Raw genomic sequence first — 26734 nt, 5'->3', positions numbered from 1 at the left:
AGAGGACAAGGCGCATTAGTACAGTCTTGAAAAATTGAAATGTTAATTATTTCAAGTAAAACTAGTCTTAGTGCATTCTCGTGGAGAATTCGCTCCCAATTCTGATTTTGAGCATCAAAAAGTCAGTTTGAACTTTCTTTTTAGGACAGGTATTAAAACATGTCTGGCTGAGAGGGGGACATTGTAGGGTATATATGGGGGGCTTGGAGGACAAGGCGCATAAGTGCAGTTTTTGAAAAAATTGAGGTATCCAGAATCTCATGTAAAACCAGTCTTAATGCATATTTTATGAAAAATTCGCTCCCAAATTCTAATTTTTAAGCATCAAAAAGTCAGTTTGAACTTTCTTTTTAGGACATGGTATTAAAACATGTCTGGCTGAGAGGGGACATTGTAGGGTATACATGGGGCTTGGAGGACAAGGCGCATAAGTGCAGTTTTTGAAAAAATTGAGGTATCCAAATCTCATGTAAAACTGGTCTTACTGCATATTCTGTGAAAAATTCGCTCCCAAATTCTAATTTTTAAGCATCAAAAAGTCAGTTGTGAACTTTCTCTCCGCCATCAGGATCCATGTAATTTCAAAAATTCAAACACGTATTTCTCAAAAACAGCAAAAACTGCACTTATGCGCCTTGTCCTCCAAGCCCCTCATTTATAGGAATAAAAATTGGGTCTATATCGGATGAAACCTCACGAAATCACGGTGGACCGATTGAAAAAGTCTAAAATCATCTCATTAACGCTGGTTTTCGATTTATGGAATAAATAATGTAAGAGACTGAGTTTGCTTTTCCGCGGTAAACATTCACGAAACGAAAAAGCGATGGAGAAGCCTGGATACAACTCTTCGTGCGCTCGATGGTTGTATGCAGAAAATGCCCCTTTCCTGAACGCTAACATGCTGCTGTAATCAAATTCTTTCACGTGAAGAGACAAAAAATGAAAAACACACAACCTGCTTATCGGAAACGGATGGATAAATTACGAAATGTTACAAAATCATCTACGAGGGCGCTGCCGAGAGGCTGAGAAAATGCAGAGCGCCTTCAATTTTTCTGCATACGATACGGACAACCGGAGAGTGCGAATAGTTGTATCCAGACTTTTCAATCGCTCTTTTCTTTCGGGAATGTGTACCTTGGAAAAGCAAACTGCATCTCATAGATTAGTTGTATGGAGGTTCATCTGTGCATCAACGTACTAGTATCTAAATGAAAATTTCTGAATTTGGATAAAGATTCTAGAAAAAATTAAAGTACCCATGAAAAAGTTCAGATATGATACAGAGAGAGAAATTAAAGTTTTCATCGAAATTTTTCATGAAATTTTTTTTTTCACCAAATTTTAGTTAACATCACCTTCTATTGGAAGGTTTAGCTAGAATAAACCTAGCTGAATTCCCCATTTTTAATTTCCTCTCGCGTTTTTAACAGTAACAGAACAGCGCACCACCTTAAAACTCTGTGAATTTCTATCAGATTATAAAGCATCCCCTCTCCAATTTCAAAACAGAATGTTACTCTGTTTTCTTTTAAGAAATTAAACACGAGGAGCCATTAGGTAATTTCTGATCTAATTACAAAGTTTTAAAAAATGTCATTCTATTTTCACACTGTAAAGAAATTGAGAATATTCGTCGTTTCATTTCGAAATAATTTTTTTACCCTTATTTCAAACTACATCCTTTATCGGGCTTAATCAATTATTTTATTGGATTTTCAATTTCACTAGAAAGTGATACAAATACATTTTTATACATGGGCTTTTCATTTGCTCTCAAGAAGTAATGCCGAAACACTAAAACGCCTCTTAAATGTTTATTAACGATATGTTTTTCCTCTTTCTGTCTCTTATTTCAATCTCATTTTTTCTGACCGTAAATAGTAATACGCTTTTATGTGCAGATAAGACGGGTTATCAAACTTGCCCGTGTTCTATTTATTTATTTTTTTCATTCACTATCGCTTCAATTACAAACAATGTTGCAGTCAGCAAGGTTTTATCGCCTAATTTACGCAAAAAGTGGTGAAAATAACGAAAATTCTTTTTTTAAATCGACAACACTGGTGATTAGAATAACCAATTAATTTAATAGGTGCTCATATCAATGGCGCTACAGTGCAAAATAAATCTAATCCTCTTTTTGGCGATTTCGATTGACCCGGAGGTCAACTCATAAGTCTGAAGATATGAAGGTCGCAAAACGATGCCAAATCTACAGCTAGTCGGGTCGATTTCCATAGGTTTTTTCACATAATTCTAGTTTACGTTTACAATTTTGTAACTGTGGTTGTGATCCTGTCGACAAGGAAAATCTTGAAAAAATATTCTTCTTATTTTGCTCCATTTAAATTAAACTACGTCAACGGACCCTAATCAGACTCGCTGCACTTTCAGCCACTAAGGTTGCATCGGCGTGATGCAGCATGCGTTCGCGCACTTAGTAATGTGCGTCACACTTTCGAGTCGTAAAAAAATGAGCACGCACAAATGTTCGTAAACGTGTTTGGAAAATTTTACTAGATACAGTCAAAGACGCCGGCACAGCGAGGCTTCCAGGAAGTATCTTGAGTGAGGCCCTTGATTCTGCCCCGCTTTGAATTTTAAAACTGATTTGATTTTAACTCATTATGGCGCTCATGAAATGCAAATTTCATTAATCATCTATCTACAACAAGAAGCAGTTAGGCGTACACATTATTTAGTCAGAAAAACGAGTTATCTTTTCATACATCGTGCGTTTAATACTGCCGCGCTAAGGAAGAACGCCGTATGAGCATTCAGCCGTTGCCATATTTCCTTCAATAAGAACCGAATTTACCTGGAAAAATTCTGAATATTTTTCCTCCAATTTTTCAGGCAATTTTGTTCGCAATTTAAGCTAATATATCTGATAATTGCAAGACAAATATGCATGACTTTCTTCAAAAATGCATGTTTCATACTGGGAAGTTTGGCAACTCTCGAATGTACATACGACGCTTTTCCTTAGCACGGTAGAATATTAGTTTGCACTTTTTAGAAGAAATTCTTGCAAAGTTATCATTTATTCTCCATCTCCATGAGGAATCCTAAAGTTTGCTTTCGAACACGGCTTTACCTTTACGAAGAGTTGCGGGGGAGAGGTGGGGAGGGGTTTGAAGATTCCAGAGAGAAAATGGGCTGAAAATATATGAAAGACAGAGAACAAACGTAATGTAGGCTGAGATCGTGGCCTGAACTAAGTAGAGAGAAACCAAGCCACATTTTCGGGAAAAAGTGAGTCAGGAGCACACATTGAAAAAAGAACGGTAGCATGTCGACTGTTCAGTTACATATACAATCTGCGTTAAGCAGAAAAGAACCAAGCTACATCAGCTATTGCTAAATTGTATTGGGCATTTTAATTTTTCACATGAAAACGGTTGTATGGGCGGGTTTTTCTGCAAATTTCAGTGAATTTTCTACGTAGTATGAAACAAATTCCTTTGAAATCCGCACAAACGTTATGTAAAAAATTAAATTGTCCAGTTAAATTTGGCAATAGCTTGGTACCCCTCTGCAAAATACGGCCGCAACATATTCTGCCGTGCTAAGGAAGAACGCCGTATGAACATTCAAGAGTTGCCAAATTTCCTTCGATAAAATGTTTATTTTGGAGGAAAATTATAAATATTTTTCCTTGAAATTTTCAGAAGTTTTAGATCAAATAACAAACAAAATTATCTGAGTAATTGATAGATAAATATTCAACAATTTACCTGCAAATTAACTATTTGCCAGGGGAAATTTGGCAACGCCTGAAGGCTCATACGGCGTTTTTCCTTAGTACGGCAGTATTCCAGTTACCAAGAAAACATGCAGATTCTAGATCGTCACCTCCTTAGGTGACACTACTTTTTCAAGTTATGTGAAGTGCATTCACCTTGACTTTGAACTCATATGAGGAACGTAACACCGTTAAGGTTGAACAAATTCACGTAACCATTCTGCGTTTATAAGCGCGGGAGGACGGCTTGAACGCCCTTTTCTTTGATCTGTTTGCCCTTTTCCTGGTTTTTTATAGATCCAGTTACGATTCTGAGCAAAAAATTTGACAGGCACAAAAGCCGCACTCATGCATCATTGCTATTGAACTGAGCCACTCCCAAAAGTCTGCATTATGAAACGCGCGTCAACGCTTCGGAGCTCATCAAACGTCGAGAGACGGAACGTTAATAAGTAGGTGATTTATACTGGATGAGAGAAAAAAATAGAAAAAAAATACCTGTCTGTTCTAATGGACCTGACTTTATTAATTGACAAATTGAACAGATGTAACAAAGTGAGCTTTGATGAATTGCATACGCTAATATTGCCGCGAGGAATACGAAATCGTACGCCGGTTAGTCTATTTTTTCCTTAATTTGAACAATTTTCCTTTTTTAACTCGGCTATGGTGACGATATGACCAATTAGTCTCGATCTGAGTCCAAAATTACTCTACAGATCGGCCGTCGTTTTCACTAAACAGCATATTTCTATAAATTAGGCGTGTGTTTCTTTGCCAGAACAGAGGGAAATAAGTAAAGCTACTGCAAGCAACTATACGTGCTCTCAAGCCACTCATATTGCCACCCCGGCAGTTGAAGGCGAAATCGGAAGTCGGATCAGCCCCTTTTGAAAAAAGATCGGCTCACCCCGCAATTGCTAAAGTAGTCCAGAGCTTTAATTTTTACACCTCACCCTTTTATTTGTTTTTTCTCCTTTTCTTCTATTTTATCTATCTTTCTCCCACCGGACCGGAGCTGGCCTTTCAACTGGGTACTCCCTGTCCTGTTTGGCCAATCAGGGCCTGCTGGCCTGATAACGACACCAAATATAAAATTCTCTTCAATGGGAACAATTCTGGCAAGACCATGCACTGATGTGGATCACTCGCAAACACTGCCTTGCTAAGGAAAAAAATCGTATGAACATTCGAGAGTTGCCAAATTTCCTTCGATAAAATATGTATTTTTGATGACATTTTACGCACATTTTCCCTCGACATTTTCAGATATTTTAGATTAAATTGCGTACAAAAGTATCTGAAATTTTGGAAAGAATATTCACTTTCCCAGTAATTTTGGTTTTCATCGAAAGGAAACTTGGCAGCGTCTGAAAGCTCATACGGCGGTTTTCCTTAGTACAGCAGAACAGTACTCTTTGAATTGATGGATCACGCGTCAACTAAGAAAGGGCAGCATACAAATTTCAGCTTCCTTGATGCAATTGATGCATACAACATAATTCGCCACCTCAGTGCATCATTTGCTCGACTCATGTTTCAAACGCAATAAAGGTCAGTTTTCCAAAATGACGTCACAATCTGTGGGCGCGATACATCATTTGATAGGACTGCCCGGTCAGTCCAGGTAATTAAATTCCGATTCTGGTTTCTCGGTAAGTTACTTTAAATTTTAAATTTGCATTTCGCGCACTCGATAAGTAAATCAGTCACGTTTTCTTCTCATACTCCCGCTTAGACTTTTTTGACAGAAGTGTGGAACCCGCGTTGATATCGTATTCATACTTGCGTTTCCTGTTTCTGTTTTCAGCCATGGAAGTCCGGGAGAGGTCTCTGTCGGAAGAGGACCGAAAAGATCTCGAGATTTGGATGAGCAACCACCTACGTCTTCCTTTCCGCCTCACAGGTACTTACTCCGTGAATAAATGTATTGATGACACTACAACGGTTACAGAGATTAGAGATTTTAGAGATCCCGCACTAACAATATAATAAGCAATGGCATCTAATGAAGCACCAGTGTTTTGCCTTCCCCGGGCGCCATGCGCCAAATGCGCCTAAAAATTGGGGAGGGGGGGGGGCTGGGCTATCGTGGTGCCTAAAAAATTTGACTGATTGAACTCGCAATCGGGAAGCAGCGGTAGCGATGAATTGCTGTCTATACTCACCGTTCGCAGCATCGCCATGGCCCGTATGGGAAAATTTAATTTTGCTCCTTAAAAATAGTAGATGACTCCTGAAAATTGGGCTCTCCGGCCAAAGTGGCTCCTAAAATTTTAGGGGGACGGCAGAACACTGTGAGTTAGGATAGATCTTCAGCTTCTGGTAACGAATGGAGAGTGTAATGATGCAATTGAGTTACGTGCTTTTACACCTGAGCCGTCAATCAGTGATTGACTGATGGATACCTACAAAGAAAATACCGTTGAAACTTGGGCTCTTGCTTTCTTATAATTTATGATTGAATTACCCTTCATTTTTCATGCTTGAAAAAAAAATTGATTTCCACTGAAATTTTTGCTTCATGATGTTCCAGATGAACAACTAGATATTTTCCTTCACTGTTGCTACAATGACCTCGATTTGGTCAAGAAAACGATACCAAAGTATTTCAACATGAGGATCACAACCCCAGAATTTTTCAGAGGAAGAAATTTCGATCTACCCGGACTCAAACACATTCAACACGTCATGTGAGTATAGCACTATCACTCCTGACATCAATTTGTTTTCACCTCACAAAAAATCGCAACACATACAAAATTAAGGGGATTTTTATGTCGAGTCATATCAAATCACACAATAATTGGACTACACTTTGCAATTTGGAACTATAAATTCTGGCTCCTCTGAAAAAATAAATGTGCATAGGGAAACTAATAGCACATACGTTGTTTTTAAACTGGGCTACAATTTATGGTTCCAAATTGCAAAATGTAGTCCAAATCTTAAACGCAAAAATTATCAATATAGTTTAAACTTGTATCAGGGAATCACAGGTAGGTATTGGAACATGCACTTAAAAAATTCCCCACGTATTGCCTACCTTAGATCAGATACATCTATCTAAAATTTAATAGATTAGCACTCTATAGATTTTTTCCTTTCTTACATCGTCATAAACAACTTATTCCGATTCACAATGGTAATTGAAATACGATGGGTGACTGTTACGGCCACATGTCCACCGGCCAGTTCATTTTTAACAGATTGCCCTCGGTGATAGCTACGCCCCTAGTTAATTTTTAATTAGGATTCACCTCTCCAATTTTCCAATTAATTAATTTTCTTTCCAATTTTCGCACTTGATAAAAACACAAGAGAAAAAGAAAGAAAATAAAAATTAATGTACGCTCCTCTGTGATTTGTCTGAGATCGGAGATAAAACAACGCTCTCAGTTCATCATCAGGTGAATCGTAACAAGCTGACGCCCCTCTGTGAATGGAGAGACCAGGGTTAAAAAACCAAGTCTTATCCATCAACAAATCTATCTTCTGCAAAAATAACGCCTTTGTCCATTAAATGGACCGCGTTTAACAGAAAGGAGCCAAGCCACATCAGCTATTACAAAATTTAGTTCGGCAATTTAATTTTATACATGGAGACGGTTGTGCGGATTTTTGTGCAAATTTCAGTGAATTTTCTCCATGGTATGAAGCAAATTCCTTAAAATTTTCAAAGGAATCCGCACAAACGTTCTCACGTTAAAAATTTAATTGCCCGGTTAAATTTGGCAATATCTGCTGTGGCTTGCTACTTTTCTGTTAAACGCGGTCTAAATAAGCTCAACATTCATTTCTCGATGCCGGATCACAGAGGGAGTGTTGTTTAAATATTTTTAACAGAAAACGACCAACAATTTCAAACGAAACCAAATTTGTGCTAGTTTGCAGTTCAAAAACGTAATGTCGGCATGCAACAAAACTACTTAAAATTCTGACCGTGTTCGGGTAGAGAATTGCCAGGGTATAATTGGACCACATTTTGCAATTAGGAACCACTGTTTCTGGCTAATTTTAGAAACAACATACATGCCATTGGTTTCCCTATGCAGAAAGGTGCTCTTATGGAAGAGCCAGAAATAGTGGTTCCCTGGTAAAAATTGGCGATAAGAGCTGCGTTTCAAAATACCATAGGAATTCTTATAGCCGGCTAAAGTAGGCTACAGAAAATCATATGGCTGGCTGTAGAATGCGGAGAAAATCATACGGCCGGGCTATACGAAGCGATAAAAAATTATGCAGCCGGGCTATACTTCCTATCACCGGGCTTTAGGTACACTTTATCGCCTGGCTGTTGCTTTCTCGCCATCGATTATAAAATGCTATAAGAAATTGTGTAGAAATTCGTGTGCTTTGGAAATCATTAGGTTTGATACGAAACCACCTTAATATTTACAAAACACACATTATATTTTCCTTAGATACATATTTTTTTCATCAATTAAAATGAGAATGATCCATACAGGATGTGCAAACATTTCAAAATCATGAGTTGAATAACGCTGACTCCGCCAGATTAAATATTCGAGCCTAACACAAAAAGGAGCGGCGACGCACTGGCGCCTACAAACCTAACAGGGATACTTCACGCATTGCGCAACGCGTGAAGTATCCCTGTTAGGTTTGTGGGCGCCAATGCGTGTTTCGCGCTGGCTGCCCGCCTGCCACGGCGCTTGAAGCAACTATTTCACACTAGAGGTATTGCACAGTATCATACGAAACTGAAGGCGCTCTAATATATTAGTCATGACAGGCATCCATCAAAAGTACGGAGCTTTCCTCGCAAAATAAATCAAGATACTACTGCCCAAAAAGAGAGTAGTATTCCAAAAACTCACTAAGTCCTAGCATCCGTAATTAGTAACGCTTAGCATACACTTTATCGCCTGGCTGTTGCTTAATCGCCATCGGCTATAAAAGGCTATAAGAAATTGTGTAGCCGGCTATAGAAGCTATTGGAAATCTTACAGCCGGCTGTAGGTTTATGGTATTTTGGAACACAGATTCTACTGCCAATTTTTACCAGGGTTCCTTAGTGCAAATTGTACTTAATCCAATCCATCTTCCTCGGTTCCAACGACAACCGCTCATTAAGAAATTGTTCTCCCGTGGATGATCACATGCAAAGTATAGTTCTTTTTAAAAATAGAATTCCTTTTATTAAAAAAAATATTAAAAGACTCAGTTTATCTTACTGTATGATTATAAATCGTAACAGCAACGCGTACCTAATACAGAACGTCTGGGGCGCGAAGCACTTCGGGGGTTGGACTGCAAAGCGGTCAGGAGGCGCACACCCTGTTATTTTACACTGAAAAAAAAAAATCTCGGTGTATTTTCTAAGAAAAGGGTAAAATTACTAAGAATTCAGGGTTCTTTTTGATCCCAGTTTTTTCCTCGTAAAATTACCATACATGGAATTGGTAATTTTACTGGACATTGGTAAAAACGCCAATATTTTTTATCGACTGTGGTAGAATTACCGAGATAAAATGGCAAAGTTACCGGGAATTGATTACCAATAAAAGTGGTATTCTTACTTGAAAAAAACAGTAAAAATACCGGTTTTTAGGTAAGCTTACCGGCCTGTCTTGGTAAAATTACCAATAATTGGTAAAAAAAAAGTAAGATGGTAAAGGTATCAACGGACCTCGGTAAAAGCGCAGAGAATTTTTTTTCAGTGCATGATCACACTATCTGCTCATGATAAAAAGATACCTATTGCTAAATTGCGTTTATTTCATTTACGAGTCTCAAGCTGTTGCGTTTGGCTTGCGAAATACAGAGCATTGAACTGTACTCGACTACTTACTCACATACGAGGGGCTAGTTGCACCTTCTGGAGGATTCCCTGCCAGAGGGCTGGCTGGAGGGACCGGTCAGCTGAGCGGCCTTGGATTTCACAATCCGGCCCCACCAAAACGTCCGCGCGCGCACCTTATCAAGACGGCATCTAAAACAGGAATGTTTATTGCACATTATGTCAGATCCACGCGACGCACAGTGGATCGGGTCAATGGAGATGTTGCATGTGTGAGGAATTTGCGATTTGACTGTTGATTCTCATGTAAAAGTTCGCGAGAAACACGATGGTCCCACTGGTTTCCTCTGATATCAACTCCCAAGCTCAAAAAAAGCTCTCAAGTTGAGGCCAAAATGGAGGGGATATCCCACCCTACCCTGAGAGTCTACCTCTAAATCAGAACAAACTCTCCATGCAAAGATAGGGAGCAAATACATTAACAGGGCTGCCACTTTATTTGGAGACTCCAAAACTGAAAACACGGCATCACTGCTAATGTATTTGCTCCCTATCTTTGCATAGAGGGTTTGTCTTGATGTAGAGGTGGACTCTCAGGGTAGGGTGGGATATCCCCTCTATTTTGGCCTCACTTTGAGAGCTTTTTTTGAGCTTTGGAGATGATTTCAGAGAAAACCAGTGGCACCATCGTGTTTCTCGCGAACTTTTGCATGAGAATCAAAAGTTAAATCGCAAATCCCTCACACATGCAACATCTCCATTTATGTCCAACCTCTCTTATTGACTCGATCCATTGTGCGGCGGGCATCTTGTGTGAAGTGGGGCATAGTAAACCACCGAGTCCAACGTCGATGTCACTCAGAAGAGTCACTCGATGGATATTGACCTTCGTATTATCAAGGTATTTTGGTCTCACCGGAGGTGGGGGAGGGGGGTGTCTCGTGTGGACCCCGGTTTGAAGTGGTTCTGAAACGCGCGTCTATGTGCGACGTTTCATACAACTCAGCTTTTAAGCATGAAAACGACACCTGACTCATTTCCCTCTAAAATCTTACTCGGGTCTTTTCTACTATTAATTTCAATTTCTTCGTACTTGTAGTAGGTGAAATCTTCATTTCTTAGTACTAGTAGTAGGTGAAATCATCAATAAAACTTTAAAAAAAAAAAAAAAAAAAAAAAAAAAAAAAAAAAAAAAAAATTCTTCCACCAAACATATGGCCGCAGGGCTACCACAGAATTTATAAAATGAAATTCCCTGACATTTCCCTGATTTCCCTGACACGTTTTGGTAAAATTCCCCGACAGTTTCACTGCCGTGCTGAGGAAAAACGCCGTATGAGCCCTTAGGCGTTGCCAAATCTTCTTCGACGAATAATGAATTTTCAGGAAATTTGTTGATGTTTTTCTTCCAATTTTACAGAGGATTTTCTTCGTGATTTGATCTAAAAAATTTGAAAATTACGAGGACAAGTATTCACAATTTTTTCCAAAATCAAATATTTTCTGAGTGGAAATTTGGCAACATTTGAATGTTAATACGGCGTTCTTCCTTAGCATGGCAGTTAAGGTATGCCAGATGATTGAAAATACTTAATTTGAAATAGTGTCCACGCAAAATCTATTACTCGAAACGTCAAAGCCACTCTTGGAAGCAAATTTAACAATTTATCCCTGCCTTTTTCGTCACTTTCCTTGACATTTTTCAGCTTTCCCACTATTTTCTGAAAGGGGCAACACAGAATTATTGACGTCGCTAGATTTTTATCCTCTAGGTAAATGTGACCATCCATGGGGAAAGGATTCCGAATTGAAAAAATTGATGGGCGGAGCATCAAGCAGTATTAATCGAACATTTTGAGACCAGAAAAAGGGGGAAAAAAAACAAAAAAAAAACACACACCAAAATGTCAAATTAAACCGGTATTGTGGCATTTTGAGTTGATACTTTAGTACTCTATAGTGATCACACCTTCTAAAGTGACTGTAACATACCTTTGGAAATTCAGATTTAAAACATAAAGCATATGAAGCACAGTGATCGAGTTTTCTATGCAACAAATCAGTATATGTAAAGGTTAAATTGTCACCTTTCGGCCAAAGTATCACAAACGCCATGCGCGACGTTTACAAATTTCCGCTGCCATTTTATTTTTTTACAGAGAAATTTTTCAATGAAGCCGTCCGAAAATTTCACTGTATTTTCTTTGTTCCGCCGATAAAATTCAGTGAAATTTTTATTATATCAACAATTTCTCTGTAAAAAAATAAAATTGCGACGGAAATTTTGAAACGTCGCATGGCGCTTGTGTACTTTGGTCGGAAGGTGACGAAATGCAAAATCTCAAATGGAATTCAGGCTGTTTTGCTTTAAACAGTAGTACAACACTCTGCGAAACGAAAGAGCGTCTTCATTGCGGAGAATTCGCACGAAGATTTGCAATTTGCATTGACTTGAATGTCATCAATAATCATCGCAGGCGTTTGGGTCCGGTGCTGAACCTATAATTTTCGAAATTAACACTGCGTGCGTCGTTGCGTTGTGCGTCATGTCAAAGTTAAGAGCGGAAGCTTACAATGTATGGCGCTTTCATTTTGAGCAATTGCAGAGCTTCTTTCCTGCCGATCGCATGATTATCTCTTCGAGGTGCGCGGGCAAAGTCGTTACGATGGGAACTCTACCGCCAATTGGACGTATATCCGTCAAACGGACCTGCGTGCATTAAGACATGAGCCCTGAGACCCATAAGAATTCATGCGCAACAGGGCTCACGTCATAATGCACGTAGTTCCGTCTGGCAAAAATACGTCCAATTAAGGAGTTTTATTCATAGCTCTCATCTCCTCATCAAGGAGCCGTGAACAATTCTGCCGTGCTAAGGAAAAACGTCGCACGAACATCTGAGAGTTGTCAAATTTCTTCCAATAAATGGTTGTTTTTTGTGAGAATTATGAATGTTTTCTCTTGAAATTTTCAGATAATTTAGATGTGATTGCGAGTAAAATTATCCAAAAAATCGGAGGGGAAATATTCACAGATTTTCCTGAAAATTTTTATTTTATCGAAGGCAGTTTGGCAACATTCGATGGCTCATAAGTCGTTTCCCCTCAGCACGGTACAATTTGACGCATTTCTGTTAAACGGAACTATGTGCATTAAGGCATGAGCCCTGAGACCCATAAGAATATGTGCATGACAGGGTTCATGTCATAATACACATAGTTCCGTTTGATAGAAATACCTCCAATTAATCCGATCCGTCTCCAGGATTAAAACAGGCCCATTTGGAACTCGGTGATTTGCCGACTGATGGGCATCGCGACCCGGAAATTCGTCGATTGCGAACTCATCGTGATTAAGTACTCATGTCCTCTGCCGAGAGTACTCAGGTTCAGGTGTGCGTCACAAAAAGAAGAAATAGGCGAAGATCCTGCAAGGTCTTCGATTTCCTCGCAATGCATGTGTTGAGGAGTAATTGACTTAAGGTACTTAAGGGACTTAAGAGACCTGGAGGACAAGGCACACAAGTGCATTATTTGAAAAAAATGAGGTATTAATGATTTGAAATAAAACTAGTCTTTATACATATTCTGTAAAAAATTCGGTCCCGAATTTCTAATTTTTGAGCATTAGCCTTTAGGGTCTTAAGGGACTTAAGGGGCCTGAAGGATAAGGCGCATAAATGCAGTATTTGAAAAACTGAGGTATTAATGATTTTAAGTAAAACTAGTCTTAATAAATATGCTGTGAAAAATTCAGTCCTGAATTTCTAATTTTTAAGCAGTCAGTTTGAACTTCCATGTAATTTTGAAACTTCAAACACGTAATTCTCGAAATAGCAAAAACTGCACTTATGTGCTTTTTTTTTTTTTTTTTTTTTTGTTAGTTATCGGGAGAAAAAATAGCGAATCTTTGCGAAGATATGACAGTTTAACCACCCTGCTCCACCGGCTTCGGAAAAATCCAGCGTCCAGGGGTTTCGATTTTCACCACGGGGGTCGCGGCATTGGCGAGTAAGAGTAGCACTTATGCGCCTTGTCCTCCAAGCACCTCAATACATTCAATAACCGGAGAAATTTTCCACCCGGTATTCGGTTAAATGCTCGGCTCAATGCGACGACAATGCCGTTTTTAGTGTCACGAGACCGCACGTACGATATTAAAAGACCCGAGTTAACGTTTCGGACAGCACAATTACTCCTCTTAATGGGATTCAAATACGAGGCTAATTAAAGCTGTAAACAGCAATTCTTCAATTTAAGCCAACTTTCGTCACGAATAGACTGGATGCCGGGAGAACTCGTTGAAGCTCGCTCAACAGCTGTGGGTTCAAACTTTGGGGTGCAACCGGTTTTAGGCGTTGAATCATGGGGCAAGCCCGCAAATAATGGTACATGTCAGTCACAAGAGTAGTTGTTTGATTTTTAATCTTTCGTTTCTTAATAGAACGGGTGCGAAATGGAAGGTTAATTGCTGCGTTCGGCAGGTCCTCGGGTCTCGCAACAGCTTCAATAAAAATACTGTCCATTGTGTGCAAGGGGCCTGGCCTCTTTCGAGAGGTCAAAATGTGCGTTTGAAGCGTGGCTGTAATGTTTTGGGGCTTTTGAGTCGATTTACAATTAGTTGCGTCCATGCTGCAAGGAAATAGAATTGAACATTTTCTTGCACTACTTCGTTTGAATTCCAGCTGAGAAGAATGTTAAAGCTGCGTTAAGTCAAAGTTTGCGCTGATGCTTGCCCTTTTTGAATCATGCTCCTCTCTTGAAAAATTCTCTCGCTACGTTAATGTCAAGAGAATAATTAAGTAATAAAATAAATAAATAAAATGTATACCGGAACACGCATTTTGGTGACATGAGGATGATGGGAAATCCCTGTTTATTTCTGGTTGAGCCCAAAATGAAAACATCTAACCATATACTTCCCAGCAATTTACACCATCAGGGCCGGATTAAGGGGGTGGCGGTGGCCACATGGGCCGCGGCCCATGGCGGCAAAATTAGGGGGCGGCAAATATTGCAATTTTTTTAAATGCAGGTACAAAAAAATCGGATTCAGAAAAAAATTACAAACAAAAAAAGGTGACAAAATCTCTCATTTCCTGATAGTTCATTAATTTCTAATTTTGTCGTACAAAAGACTGCGCACCTTTAATTAGTTGAGTTAAGAGTGAAACCAAACACGTAATTTGGCCTGGAGCGGCGCGGCGCAGAGAGAAATGATGACGAGGACTTGAGATGAAAAGGAGAAGCTCTCGGCGCGGCGGTCCGCATGTAACACATATTAGCGCCTACGAGACTGCATGAATACTTCACGCATTGCGTCAAACACAGTACGGTCAACAGCGGTTGGCGCGGCGTGAAACGCACAGTGCCTACAAGACTACACGAATACTTCACGCATTGCGCCAAACACAGTGTGGTCAGCGTGGTTCGGCGGCGGAAGTTAAAATTATTAAACCACATTTATGTTTGTTCTTTCTTAATTTTTTTTAGTTCACTTCTTAAAAATGAAAGGCCTTGTCCCCACAGAGATAGGTTTACGGAACTGAACTTTCGCGCGAAGTTCCGTGAACTTTTGCTAGTAGTGTTGACAGTGCTTAAGCAAAAAATGTGTCCAATACGAGTGAACGCGTCTTATGCACCCTACTCCGTCCGGCACATTCACTTGATGGTTTTTATTGATGTTTCAAAATGAATGAGAAGAGGGTGGCAAAATACAGGCGGCCCATGGGCGGCAAGTAGGTAAATCCAGCCGTGTACACCATTACAAGGACACTCGAAGAGAAAATATGACGAAGAGAGATTTAGAGAACCATCCACGAGAAAAGTGATTCAACCGACAAAAAATGAAACATTGATTCATGTATACCAGAGCACAAAGGAATGTCATACGTACATTTGGGGACAAAAAAACCAAAACATGCGTGTCAATCACACCCGACTTACTGCAGACTCGCTTGCAGTTAAGAAACTGCATATTTCAAGGAAAAGGTTAATATTGATTTATCTTATGTTTTTTTTTTTTTTCTTTAATAGAAAATTGGAATAATTGTCTAACTCTCCAGATTACAAAGATTACACTCAGCAAGTTTGGATACAGAGAGATACATACTTCATTTCTTGTTGAAAAAAAAACTGGAACATCGAATGGGCTAATCCTGGTTAATATCGTTTAATTATAATCAGTCATATTCAGGGCACGAGTTGAACGTAAAACTTCGCGGGATGGTTACATGTCTTTTGCTAATCCATAAAGCGCAACCATCAAGACACCAATCTGAGACACGCATACTCCGCGTATTCAAATAAATAAGTTTGACGCGTCCTGACTACGAAGAGAATCTTCCAATGGAAAATTCCCTTTCGGGCAACTTCGTCCTTAAAACTGCCGATCATCGCACTGCAATTCATCTTTTCGGGGGCCCACTCCCCACTCCGTCACTCCGCTGACGTAAGGGCGTATCTCGATTTCCGCATAAGCCCCAGAAGGCATGGATTTATATGTTAAGCATGGCTCACGTGGAAACCGAGATACGCTCTTATGACAAATTGACCGGGAGCCACGGTCTTGACCGTTTGACCGTTCTGCCGTGCTGAAGAAAAACGCCGTATCAGCTTTTAGGCGTTGCCAGATTTCTTTCGCTAAAAAATGAATTCGCTAGAAAGATTGTGAATGTTTTTTGTTGAATTTTTCAGACAATTTTATTCACAATTTGATCTAAATTATCTGAAATTTTTGAGGAAAATTATGACTGTTCAAGTTCTCTCCGGCATACTGTGCTGACGTGCTAAGGAAAACGCTGTATGAGCTTTTATGCGTTGCTAGATTTCTTTCGCTAAATAATGAATTCGCTAGAAAAATTTTGAATGTTTTTTGTTGAATTTTTCAGACAATTTCATTTGCAATTTGATCTAAATTATCTGAAATTTTTGAGGAAAAATATGAAAAACTTAACTCAAAAATACATGTTTTATCCAAGGAAAGTTCTCTCGAATGTTCATACAGCGGTTTTCCTTAGCAGGGCAGTATGTATACTCGAAAAAATTTATTGAGATTTTCCTTAAAATTTTTATACGCACTAGACTAAATTGCAAGGGAAATTCGCTAAAAAATTCATTGAAGTTTTTGGAAAACTCGAATTTTATTACAGAAAATTTGGCAACTTCTAATGATTCATACGACGTTTTACCTTAACACATCAGCGTCAGTGGAGGGCGCAAATTGCTTCAATAAAAACAAGTGGGTGAATTGCAATTTGCACATTTCAAGGACTCCGGAAGTATCCTTACACCTCGAAAATCCTCTTCGGTATATTCACTTACACCGCCGCACCGCGCGAACAAACAACAGTTTTACTACCCGATCTCGGATCTCATCTCTCAACAGGTGCCGATGGATCATGTTTCAAGGTCTCCACAATGTCAGATGAGGCCAGGTTGGTCATAAGCAAACGCCCCTAAAAGGTTCGTGTTACTCAATTGAATTTCGAAAAGATTCTCACTTGTCAAAAGATGGTCGATGATTAGGACTGTTCTGCCACGCTAAGGAGAAACGCCGTACGAGTCATCAGGCGTTGCCATGCAAATTTCCTTCGAAAAACTATGCATTTTTAGGAAAATTTGTGAATATCTCTCTTTCGATTTTTCGGAGGATTTCGGTTGACATTTGATCTGAAAAGTCTGAAAATCTCAAGGAAAATTATTTATAAATGTCTTCAACAACAAATCTTTTCTTAGAGTAAATTTGGCAACATTCGAATACTCATACGGCGTTTTTCCTTAGCACAGCAGTGTTTGAATCATTATGATCGCATGATCATGGATCCAATGCAAATTTTTACTTGAGTACACCTTTAAAGGAAGAGTAGGGCCACTTACTGGGCCCATTGTGGTAATCCTAATGATCCAGAAAACAGCTGTGACTATGGAGGATTGGAGGACTGGAAGAGGCTGCTTCATACCTGCTCTGGGTGGATGCTTTTGAGATTCTATAATCCGTAATCTTTGAATACCACTACACCTGCTCTTAGGAGCTCATTTTATCTACTTTTTGAAATGAAGGCGAATATATATTGCGATAAGCACACAGCGCCGGAAAAAGTATGGAAAACACGTTAGATGAAAAACGAAAGTTGAACGGAATTAGGTAGATTTTGAGAAAGAGGCATGGAGACCAGAAACGGTTGGAGGAGACAATATGTTCGTGGGAAAGGTAGCATCTCTGAAAATCCAATAAAATCTACGTAAATAATTGCCTATGATCAAGTTTTGGGATCCTAGCATGTTTTTCCCACCAAAAAACGTAACTCTATTTCAATATTACTAGATTTTTCAGGTCAAATTTCATTTTTAACCAGGAGAGTTTTGAGAATTTTTTCCTGAAAATTTCACTAATTTTTCTTCTGATCTCATTCAAAAATCAGACAAATTTTTGAAGAGAATTATGCGAGTTTCACTCCCGCAAAAAAGTTAGTTTTTTCAGTCGATTTTGTAACATTAAAGAGGAGTTGCGTTCTTCCGTGCCGAAGACGGAGACGTCGAATTGACGCGTCCTACGTCAAATTGACGGAGGATTATGTTTACAAGGCCCGTCTGCCTCCCCTTAAAGGTCGTGCATCTAAATGGAGATGTTGCATGTGTGAGGAATTTGCGATTTGACCATTGATTGTTATGTAAAAATTCGCGAGGAACACGATGGTGCCACTGGTTTTCTATGAAATCATCTCCCAAGCTCAAAAAAAGCTCTCAAAGTGAGGCCAAAATGGAGGGAATGTCCCGCCCTACCCTGAGAGTCCACCTCTACATCAAAACAAACTCTCCATACATAGATAGGGAGCAAATACATTAGCAGTGTTGCCGTGTTTTCAGTTTTGGAGTCCCCAAATAAAGTGGCAACCTTGCTAATGTATTTGCTCCCTATCTATGTATGGAGAGTTTGTTTTGGTGTAGACTCAGGGTAGGGTGGGATATCCCCTCCATTTTGGCCTCACTTTGAGAGCTTTTTTTGAGCTTGGGATATGATTTCAGAGAGAACCAGTGGCACCATCGTGTTTCTCGTGAACTTTTACATAGGAATCAATGGTCAAAACGCAAATCCCTCACACATGCAACATCTCCATTACTCGTACATATGCTGGTCTTCCGCAACGCTGTGTAAGCGCTCCAATAAAAACTTATATTCAACGGAGAGTGAGCTGTTATCGACGGCTCAAAATTCCCGTTCCTCGGGTCATTACAACCCTCCCTCACGCGCTGCAAATTAAAGTGGTTTATTGGATGTTTATCGAAAACTACTTAATAGCCACTCGATCGGCGAGAAAACAAGTTGTTTAAAACTTGACTTGTAACAAGCTATCAATTTGCACCCGCACCTGGTTTCAGAGTTTTTCCTTTTTTCCTGGACGAAGCTGTTATCGCTCGTCTGATTCACTCACTACAGTTTGCATCCGGCAATCAGAAATGCGGATAAAAGCTATTTTGCTTCACTTTTTGCGACTGTCATATGAAAAAAAATTAAATTTCTTGAAAAACTGTGAAAGGGGAATTTTTTCGGAATTTTTTAAGAAAAAAAAAATTACGAGAGGGAAAATTTGAGTAAAAAAGTTTTAAAAACTGGTAAATATCTTCTGAGGGTCTTGGAGGACGAGGCACGTAAGTGCAGATTTTAAAAAAAATGAGATATTAATGATTTCAAGAAAAGTGAGTCTTAATGCATATTCTGTGAAAAATTCGGTCCCAAATTCCAATATTCAAGCATCATGTTTATTTTCGCCGTAAGGATCCGCGTACTTTCGAAACTACAAACACGCGTATTTCTCGAAATAGCAAAAACTGTACTTACGCGCTTTGTCCTCCAAGTCCCTCAACTGTCATTTTTTAAACAGCTAATATTTTAAAAAAAAAGTGTTGAAAAAATTCTTAACAAATTCACCGCAGTTTTAAAGACATTTTACGTAAATATAACTTTACGAAATACTGAACAGGAAGTTCTCTTTTTGTAATTTTGACAGTTTTTCACAATTCTTGATAAGAGGTTTTTAACAGTCATTGCCTCTCGGGTACACTGTCAAAAATCTGAGAGTCCATCTTACCAATATTTCTAATTCATTTGTGTCCCACTCAGTGCGAATTCAATATCGTACACTTCAAATCACTCTGAGTTTAATAAACCATACTTTTTTAAAAAGTATGGTTTACTAAACGCAAAAACGCCGTAAACGCCATTTTAAATTTTTTGGAAGAAATGTCTCATAGCAGAAAAACTTGTGTACCATGGGACAATGTTTTTACAGAATTCTTTCTCAAATACTATCAAGAACTTGTCCTGAAAATTTGAGGTGCATGGGTAAAACAGTTTTTATTTTATGAAGTGTTAACTTCCAAAAAACGAGGGAAAATCTTGATGGATTTACGGCGTTCTTGCTTAACACGGGAGACTGTAGTTGTTTTTTCTCCATCTATGCGTTTACATCTCCAGAGCGAAGTGTATTTGTTTGTCCACCAAAAAGCTCTTTTCATATTTTAATGATCGATTTTAACTCCGAGAAAATGGCCCGCATTTCTGTCTGCGCAATTTTCCCTGGAGATCACTTGCTCTAACGCTGTTGCGTGTTTTTGATTTCAGAAAAGTGTCAATTCTCCCACAAAAAACGCCGAAAGGTTACTCGGTACTGATGGGCCGATTATCCAAAACCGAAGTGAGTGAGTTCTTCCTGGACGACAGCATCAAGCTGAAACTCATGGTCATCGACCAGTTCCTGAGGGATCATGGCCCTTCGAACGGGATGGTCTTCCTGTTCGACATGACCGGTGTCTCCTTTTCCCATCTGAGCAGGATCAGCCTCTCTTCAGTCAAAAAATATTGCCAATATATTCAGGTAATCGGAAATATCCTTCCGCAGTAATGACCAAATTCTACTACTCTAACAATAAGTCTACATCTTCAGAGCAGTGTTAAAAACCTTTTTTTTTTCTTTTTTACACTTCTAATATCCCACGAGGGATAATCTTACGCTTTACCGTCCCTAAAGTCCCATCCCCCTCCGTCCCTCAGCAAGCCAACCCCAGAAAACCGTTGTTTGAGACCATCAAAGTCGGATCACCAGGCCGGGAGTCAAACTTAAGTCACTTGGCTGGGAATCGAATTCAGGACCTCCCGAGCATGTGGAGCAAGAGCTACGTTACAACCACTACACCACAGGAGGCCGACAAGCATTAATTATAATGCAGATAAAACCTGCAGTTATGCGAGCTAAAGAATCTCATTGGCAAGGTGTATCAATAATTGTCCAATCCTACCTCACCCTCAAGAAGATGAGACTTATCAGAAAGGAGTTAGCTCACATCTCCAAAACTGACAGAAATCTATCTCACTATTGAAAACTAGGTATTACAGAATTACTATGTACCAACATATTCGCCGGGCTGAATAAAAATAAACTTTTGATGTAAATCAAGATAAAAACGTTCTGCACTACCGCTCATAATGTGAGGTCGTAAAGTCTGAAAAAAATTCAAATTTAGCGTTTTAGATTCTGAATAATTGAACATTTATATGCCTGGTTCCGATACTGTGACTCTCGGAAAACTACTCCTACCTTTAAAACTACTTCTTATTCGAATACTTGCGAATCAAAAGTGTCGTTATTTTAGCTTGACAACCAGTGCATTCATGTCCAATTCTATATATTTTCCAATATTTTACAAAAGCAAAGGGAGATTCAACGAATATAGTCTTATAAATCTTGTATAGACTGATTAGCCTTTATTGGAAGAAGTAGGCGATATGAGCTCCCCAGAGCAGAAATGATAATCGCATCCGAAAGACGAAACCTCAAAGCTACGCCGTTGAAAATCATCTATCATAACGCGGCACTAATACAACTATTCCGACGTACTAGAGCCCGCTTATGTCTATCCTGTGAATTGAAGGCAGATCTATCCGCTCAAAAAATTTCGGAAATCATCTATGTTTAACGTTAGTACTAACTTTGCTGAAATCCTCTCCTAAAGTTCCGATGCTAGTAAAAATATTGTGAAAATCTGTATGAGGTGACGTAAAACTAGAGGCGCCAATTTTTTTTTTAACTGTATAAGATTGCCTCAGGAATCATTTCCCTAATGTTCTGTCGTTGTTCCTACAGGAAGCAATGCCCATCAGACTTAAGGCTATTCACGTTATCAATGCCAACAGTGTCATGACATCCATTATGACTTTACTCAGGCCGTTTATCTATAAACAACATTTGAAGAGGGTAAGTTTAGTTTGCTCATTTTTGTGGATGAACTAGTTCGTGAAAAATCTTTTCACTTTACAAACTACCCATCACTTTTTCTTAGGCCAGCCAGTTCCCAATTTACAGCGGATTTCAAATGAGTTTCATAGATAGCTACACCTTAGCTTTTACACTCCGGAAGGAAGGATATTAACATTTTTACAAACCCTATACTATAATTACACTGAGCGACATTTTGCCAAGTTTAGTGAAAGTATCTGACCAAGGTTAAAGAATTCTATATATCTACCGAGCAAAAAAATATTCCATATGCGCATGTAAAGTGAACAAGAATCTATAGAAGAAACTCATTCTCTACTTCAACTGTTCTATTATCTTGATTGATTTCTAAAAATAAGCCGCTAGCTCTATAGATTTCGATTCAGGAATTACATTGACAAACAACTTAGCATCATCCTATTTAGCATGGATAAACGCTTCGAGCCATAAAATCATACCCCTTGAACTTTTTTGACCGTATCAATTTTGAGACGCATGACCTTGATTCGGTAACCACACTGAGGAACCCTCTGGTTGAGTTGTAGAAATTTCAACGCAACCGGTTTAATGGCCCATAACTCATTATTTAAAAGCGATGATAAGTATTTACCCTCGTTACTCGGGCACTGAAGGAAATACCGGGCGATTATTTTTCCCTAACGCCTTCGAAATCAATAATGAGCGATTCTCTACTTTCAGATCCACCTGCACTCGAGTGATAAAATAAAGGAAATCTACGAATCAGTTCCTCAAAATATTCTACCCAAAGATTACGGTGGCGAGGAGGCATCATTTGACACTATGAGCAGTAAGTATACTCACTCTTAGTTCAGTAATCTAAAAAGGTATAGATCGTGAACTTAGAGTCTGGTTGCAATTCCGGGTTAGGTCCATCCTCATAAAAAAGTAGATACGAATACTTAATTTTACCTCGTTTGCATTTTACATAAGCCTAATTATCATCACGAACGACACTTCGCTGTCTTATAGCAGAGAACGCCCACAAGAAATCAAAACCAAATTTGAATATGGAGATGTTGCAAGTGTGAGGAATTTGCGATTTGATTAGTGATTCTCACGTAAAAGTTTGCGAGAAACACGATAGTGCCACTGATTTTCCCTGAAACAAACTCCCAAGCTCAAAAAAAGCTCTCAAAGTTTAGACAAAATGGAGGGGATATCCCACGCTATCCTGAGAGTCCACTTCTACATCAAGACAAACTCTCCATGCAAAGATAGGGAGCAAATACATTGGCCGGGTTGCCGTGTTTTCAGTTGTGGAATCCCCAAATAAAGTGGCAGCCCTGTCAATGCATTTGCTCCCTATCTTTGCATGGAGAGTTTGTCTTGATGTAGAGGTGGACTCTCAGGATAGCGTGGGATATCCCCTCCATTTTGGCCTCAACTTGAGAGCTTTTTTTGAGCTTTGGAGTAGATTTCAGAGAAAACCATTGGCACCATTGTGTTCTCGCGAACTTTTACATAAGAATCAACAGTCAAATCGCAAATTCCTCACACTTGCAACATCTCCATTCAACGCACGTTGGCTGAAAAACTCCAACATACCGAATTCCAAAATACTTTACAAAAACTTCAAAATCAAAAGTTGGAAACCGCTGACACGGCAAGTTTGAATAATCGCATCCAACACAGTGCGGCCGGCGCGAAAAACATAGTAGCGCCTTGTAAGACCGCAAGATACTTCATGCATTGCGCGTACAGCACGGTGCGTCGGGTGCGTGCAGCGCGTAGTACAGCGCCTTACAAGTCTGCAGGATACTTCATGCATTGCGCGTACATCACGGTGCAGTCGTGCAGTGGTCTGTTGGTGATTTTCCCTGCCGCTTCGAGGAACCAGTCCGCTTCTGATCTTAATTGCAGGAGTTCAGAACTTTGGACGATGTTTACTTTTTTACTACTTTGGAGTCCCCAAATAATGTGGCAGCCCTGTCAATGTACTTGCTCCCTATCTTTGCATGAAGAGTTTGTCTTAATGTAGACGTGGACTCTCAGGATAGCGTGGGATATCCCCGGCCATTTTGGCCTCAACTTGATAACTTTATTTGAGCTTGGGAGTTGATTTCAGAGAAAACCAGTGGCACCATCGTGTTTTTCGCGAACTTTTACATGAGAATCAACAGTCAAATCGCAAATCCCTCACACATGCAACATTTCCATTGAAAAACTCGATTTATGGTGTCATCCACCACGATAATGACACCCTCGGTTTTTTCCACCGTGCTTTATCCGAGTTTCACGTCGAGTAACCCAAGTAGCATTTTGCAACGAAAAAATTGCAATTTAAATGAAATAAAATTTCCAGATGATTTCAACTTTCTTGCAAGAAAATTGCAATTATTTTACAACATCTGACCCCCTCATTGTAAAAAAGTTGCAATTTTTTTTTTGCAAAGAAATTTCAATATTGACGACCTTTAAATTTCAACCCCTAAATTTTCCGGGGAAATTATAATAATTCGAACCCATGCTTACCTATAATGTCCTACGACGTTTAGCAGCATAAAATACCGGACGCCCTTGAGTGGGCTTGAACCCGACCCGCGAATGTCATAGCGGAGCACTCTTCCACTGAGCTACAGGGAGCTGATGATGAGCTTGGTTGAAATCACGCCTGTTAAGGCTGTTATCGCATGCATTGCGTGGCTCAACATTCATCATAGATTTGATTAACGCCGTTTTTCTCAGGCTTCTTTCTTTTGCCTATTATTTATTTTTTTTTCGTGTTATTTATTTTTTTTCATATTTTTTTTGTCTGATTTTTTTTTTCGATATCACGTAATAGGTACTCACACTAAATTTACACCGGTGTAAATTACACCTTATACTAACTTGAGAACTTAAAAATATTTTCAAAAAATATTTTTAAAATATTTTCAAAACTTTCTTAAGGAATATTTTTAACATGCATGTTTACAGGCAATATTTTTGAATTATTTTAAAAATATTTTTGTAAACATTTTCAAAATATTCCTTTAAAATGTTTTAAAAATATTTTCAAAATATTTTACTTACAATATTGCCATGAAAATATTTTGATAAAGGTGACAATATTTTCAAAGTATGTTGGGCTATATGGGTTAGGTGAGACATTTAAGTCGAAAAAACTTTAAAACAACTAGAGAATTGGATGCCAGGCACATGGCGTGAATTTGTTACAACATGATTGCACCGAAATTGCAGTCTTTATAGTGCCTTGAAAAAGAAGGTTAGGCAACAAGCATAATCTACATTTCTTGCAAACTTATTGCAATAAAATTGCAACTTTTTTAAGCGCCTTCAAATGAACGTATAGGCAACAAGCAAAAATTGCAATCAACTCACAATCCATTGCAATGAAATTTCAATCCATGCTACTTGGGAACTAGTACAAACATGTGTCTCGCTAATTGATAGAGGCAAGGTGGAAGAAACCAAGGGCGTCACTCCCGCGGTGGATGACGTCATAAACCCGACTTTTCAAAAGACGATATCTCGGTTAATATTGGACTTAGGAAGTTGCTGTTCAGTCAGATCTTATTATTGTTAGCTAATATACAACAATCAAGCATCAAAACACGATTCTGGAAAGGTCCAGTTACACGATCAAATTGAGCCATCAAAACGGGTCTCTCATTGTTTGCATCCTCACCTCAGGTCTTTTTCCACCAATTAGAGCTTCAGTTTGATGGCTCAATTTGATCATGTAACTGGACCTTTACCAGCGCAACTGGCCTAATGAGAGGGATCAAGGTCCCGTGGACGGTCACATTTTCAGATACAAAAAAGGATACGTAAATACATCAAGTACTCTTAAATATTTTCAAGTACTTGCACGAGCCATGCTTGGATCGGTCGGCCACGGCCGGGAAAGGGAAAATGAGTCGGCCACTCCCGCTCTCATCGTCTCGGATAACGTTCGCGCGACACGGAGACGAATCCTGAAGGCCGCCCCGCCGGTCAGTTTGTTTATACGGACGCGGGTCATCGGGCCCGGTGGGTCACGCGTCGCGATGTCGCACAGTGGATCGAGTCAATCAGAAAGGTCGGACATAAAATTGCTTACTAAAACTGCCAATTTTGATATTTAATTCGTCACATTTTACATTTCAAGGGGTGATAATAGCAGACAGTTTCACGAGGAAACCAATGAAGCCACTTTTAGAACCTTACAATTTTGTATAAACGGAGTTATAAGCGTTTAAAGTTTCCAAATTTTGTCCGACTTCTCCTATCGACTCGATCCACTGTGCGCCGCACCGTCCATTCCATTTCGTCTTAATTGCCGCACTTCAATTCGACTTTCTAGAAATCTGGCAGCGCTGCGCTGGTATTAAATAAGTGACGGGATGAGCGAACAGTTCGTTTAGGTGAATTAAGGTAACAATCTCGAACTTGCCGACCTCGAACGTGACGCCTCAGTCACTTGATGTCCAATCCGATGGTCCATTTGAATGTATGTAAAACAATCGATTTATATCGAGGCAGGCTGTCGAACCGAGAATCGATTATTCGTGAAAGATATACACGGAGGGAGGATAGGGGTAACAATTTACAGGAATGGCTTGTCAGCAGTGTTCGAAACTCACAGGCGCCAACGCGCCACATGCGCCTAAAAAATCGGCCATGGCGCCTAAAAAATGAAGGCTCTGCGCCAACGTGGCCCTTAAAAATTGTCCCTTAAAAATCTGAATTTTCATATCAGGTGATTATTCGAAATTTTCAACACTGCAAGTGAAAGCTTTTTCTATTCTTCACGATTTCATCCTTTGCGCTTTTGTCTTCCCCAAGTTACAGCTACTTACTAGTTCTGTTGCGAAAACATCTTGCATCTAACTTTTCACTAAATGCACCGTAATATGTAGGCAAAAAGTCAATTTGGCCCCTAAAAAATCTTCAATGGCGCCCAAAAATCGGGCTTGATGCGCCATTTGGCTCCTAAAACTC

At 39.3% G+C, this 26734-nt stretch overlaps 1 protein-coding gene across 2 annotated transcripts in view; it reads left to right on the top strand.

Annotated features, from left to right (window-relative positions):
* The window catches only part of LOC109030292 (alpha-tocopherol transfer protein-like), a 34837-nt gene that overhangs the window by 3087 nt on the left and 5016 nt on the right, over positions 1–26734 (top strand). For both annotated transcript variants that reach the window (XM_019041178.2, XM_072303472.1), the window contains exons 2-6: positions 5562–5657; positions 6288–6444; positions 20140–20392; positions 21659–21769; positions 22490–22598. In XM_019041178.2, coding sequence (XP_018896723.1) covers positions 5564–5657; positions 6288–6444; positions 20140–20392; positions 21659–21769; positions 22490–22598 — 724 coding nt within the window. In that variant the 5' untranslated portion in view covers positions 5562–5563. The remainder of the gene's footprint in view (positions 1–5561; positions 5658–6287; positions 6445–20139; positions 20393–21658; positions 21770–22489; positions 22599–26734) is intronic.

The sequence above is a fragment of the Bemisia tabaci genome, chromosome 8 (assembly GCF_918797505.1).
Source record: "Bemisia tabaci chromosome 8, PGI_BMITA_v3".
NCBI classification, from domain to species: Eukaryota; Metazoa; Arthropoda; class Insecta; order Hemiptera; family Aleyrodidae; genus Bemisia; species Bemisia tabaci.
Note: the sequence above shows the minus strand (reverse complement) of the source record. Positions and strands in the feature narration are given on the sequence as shown.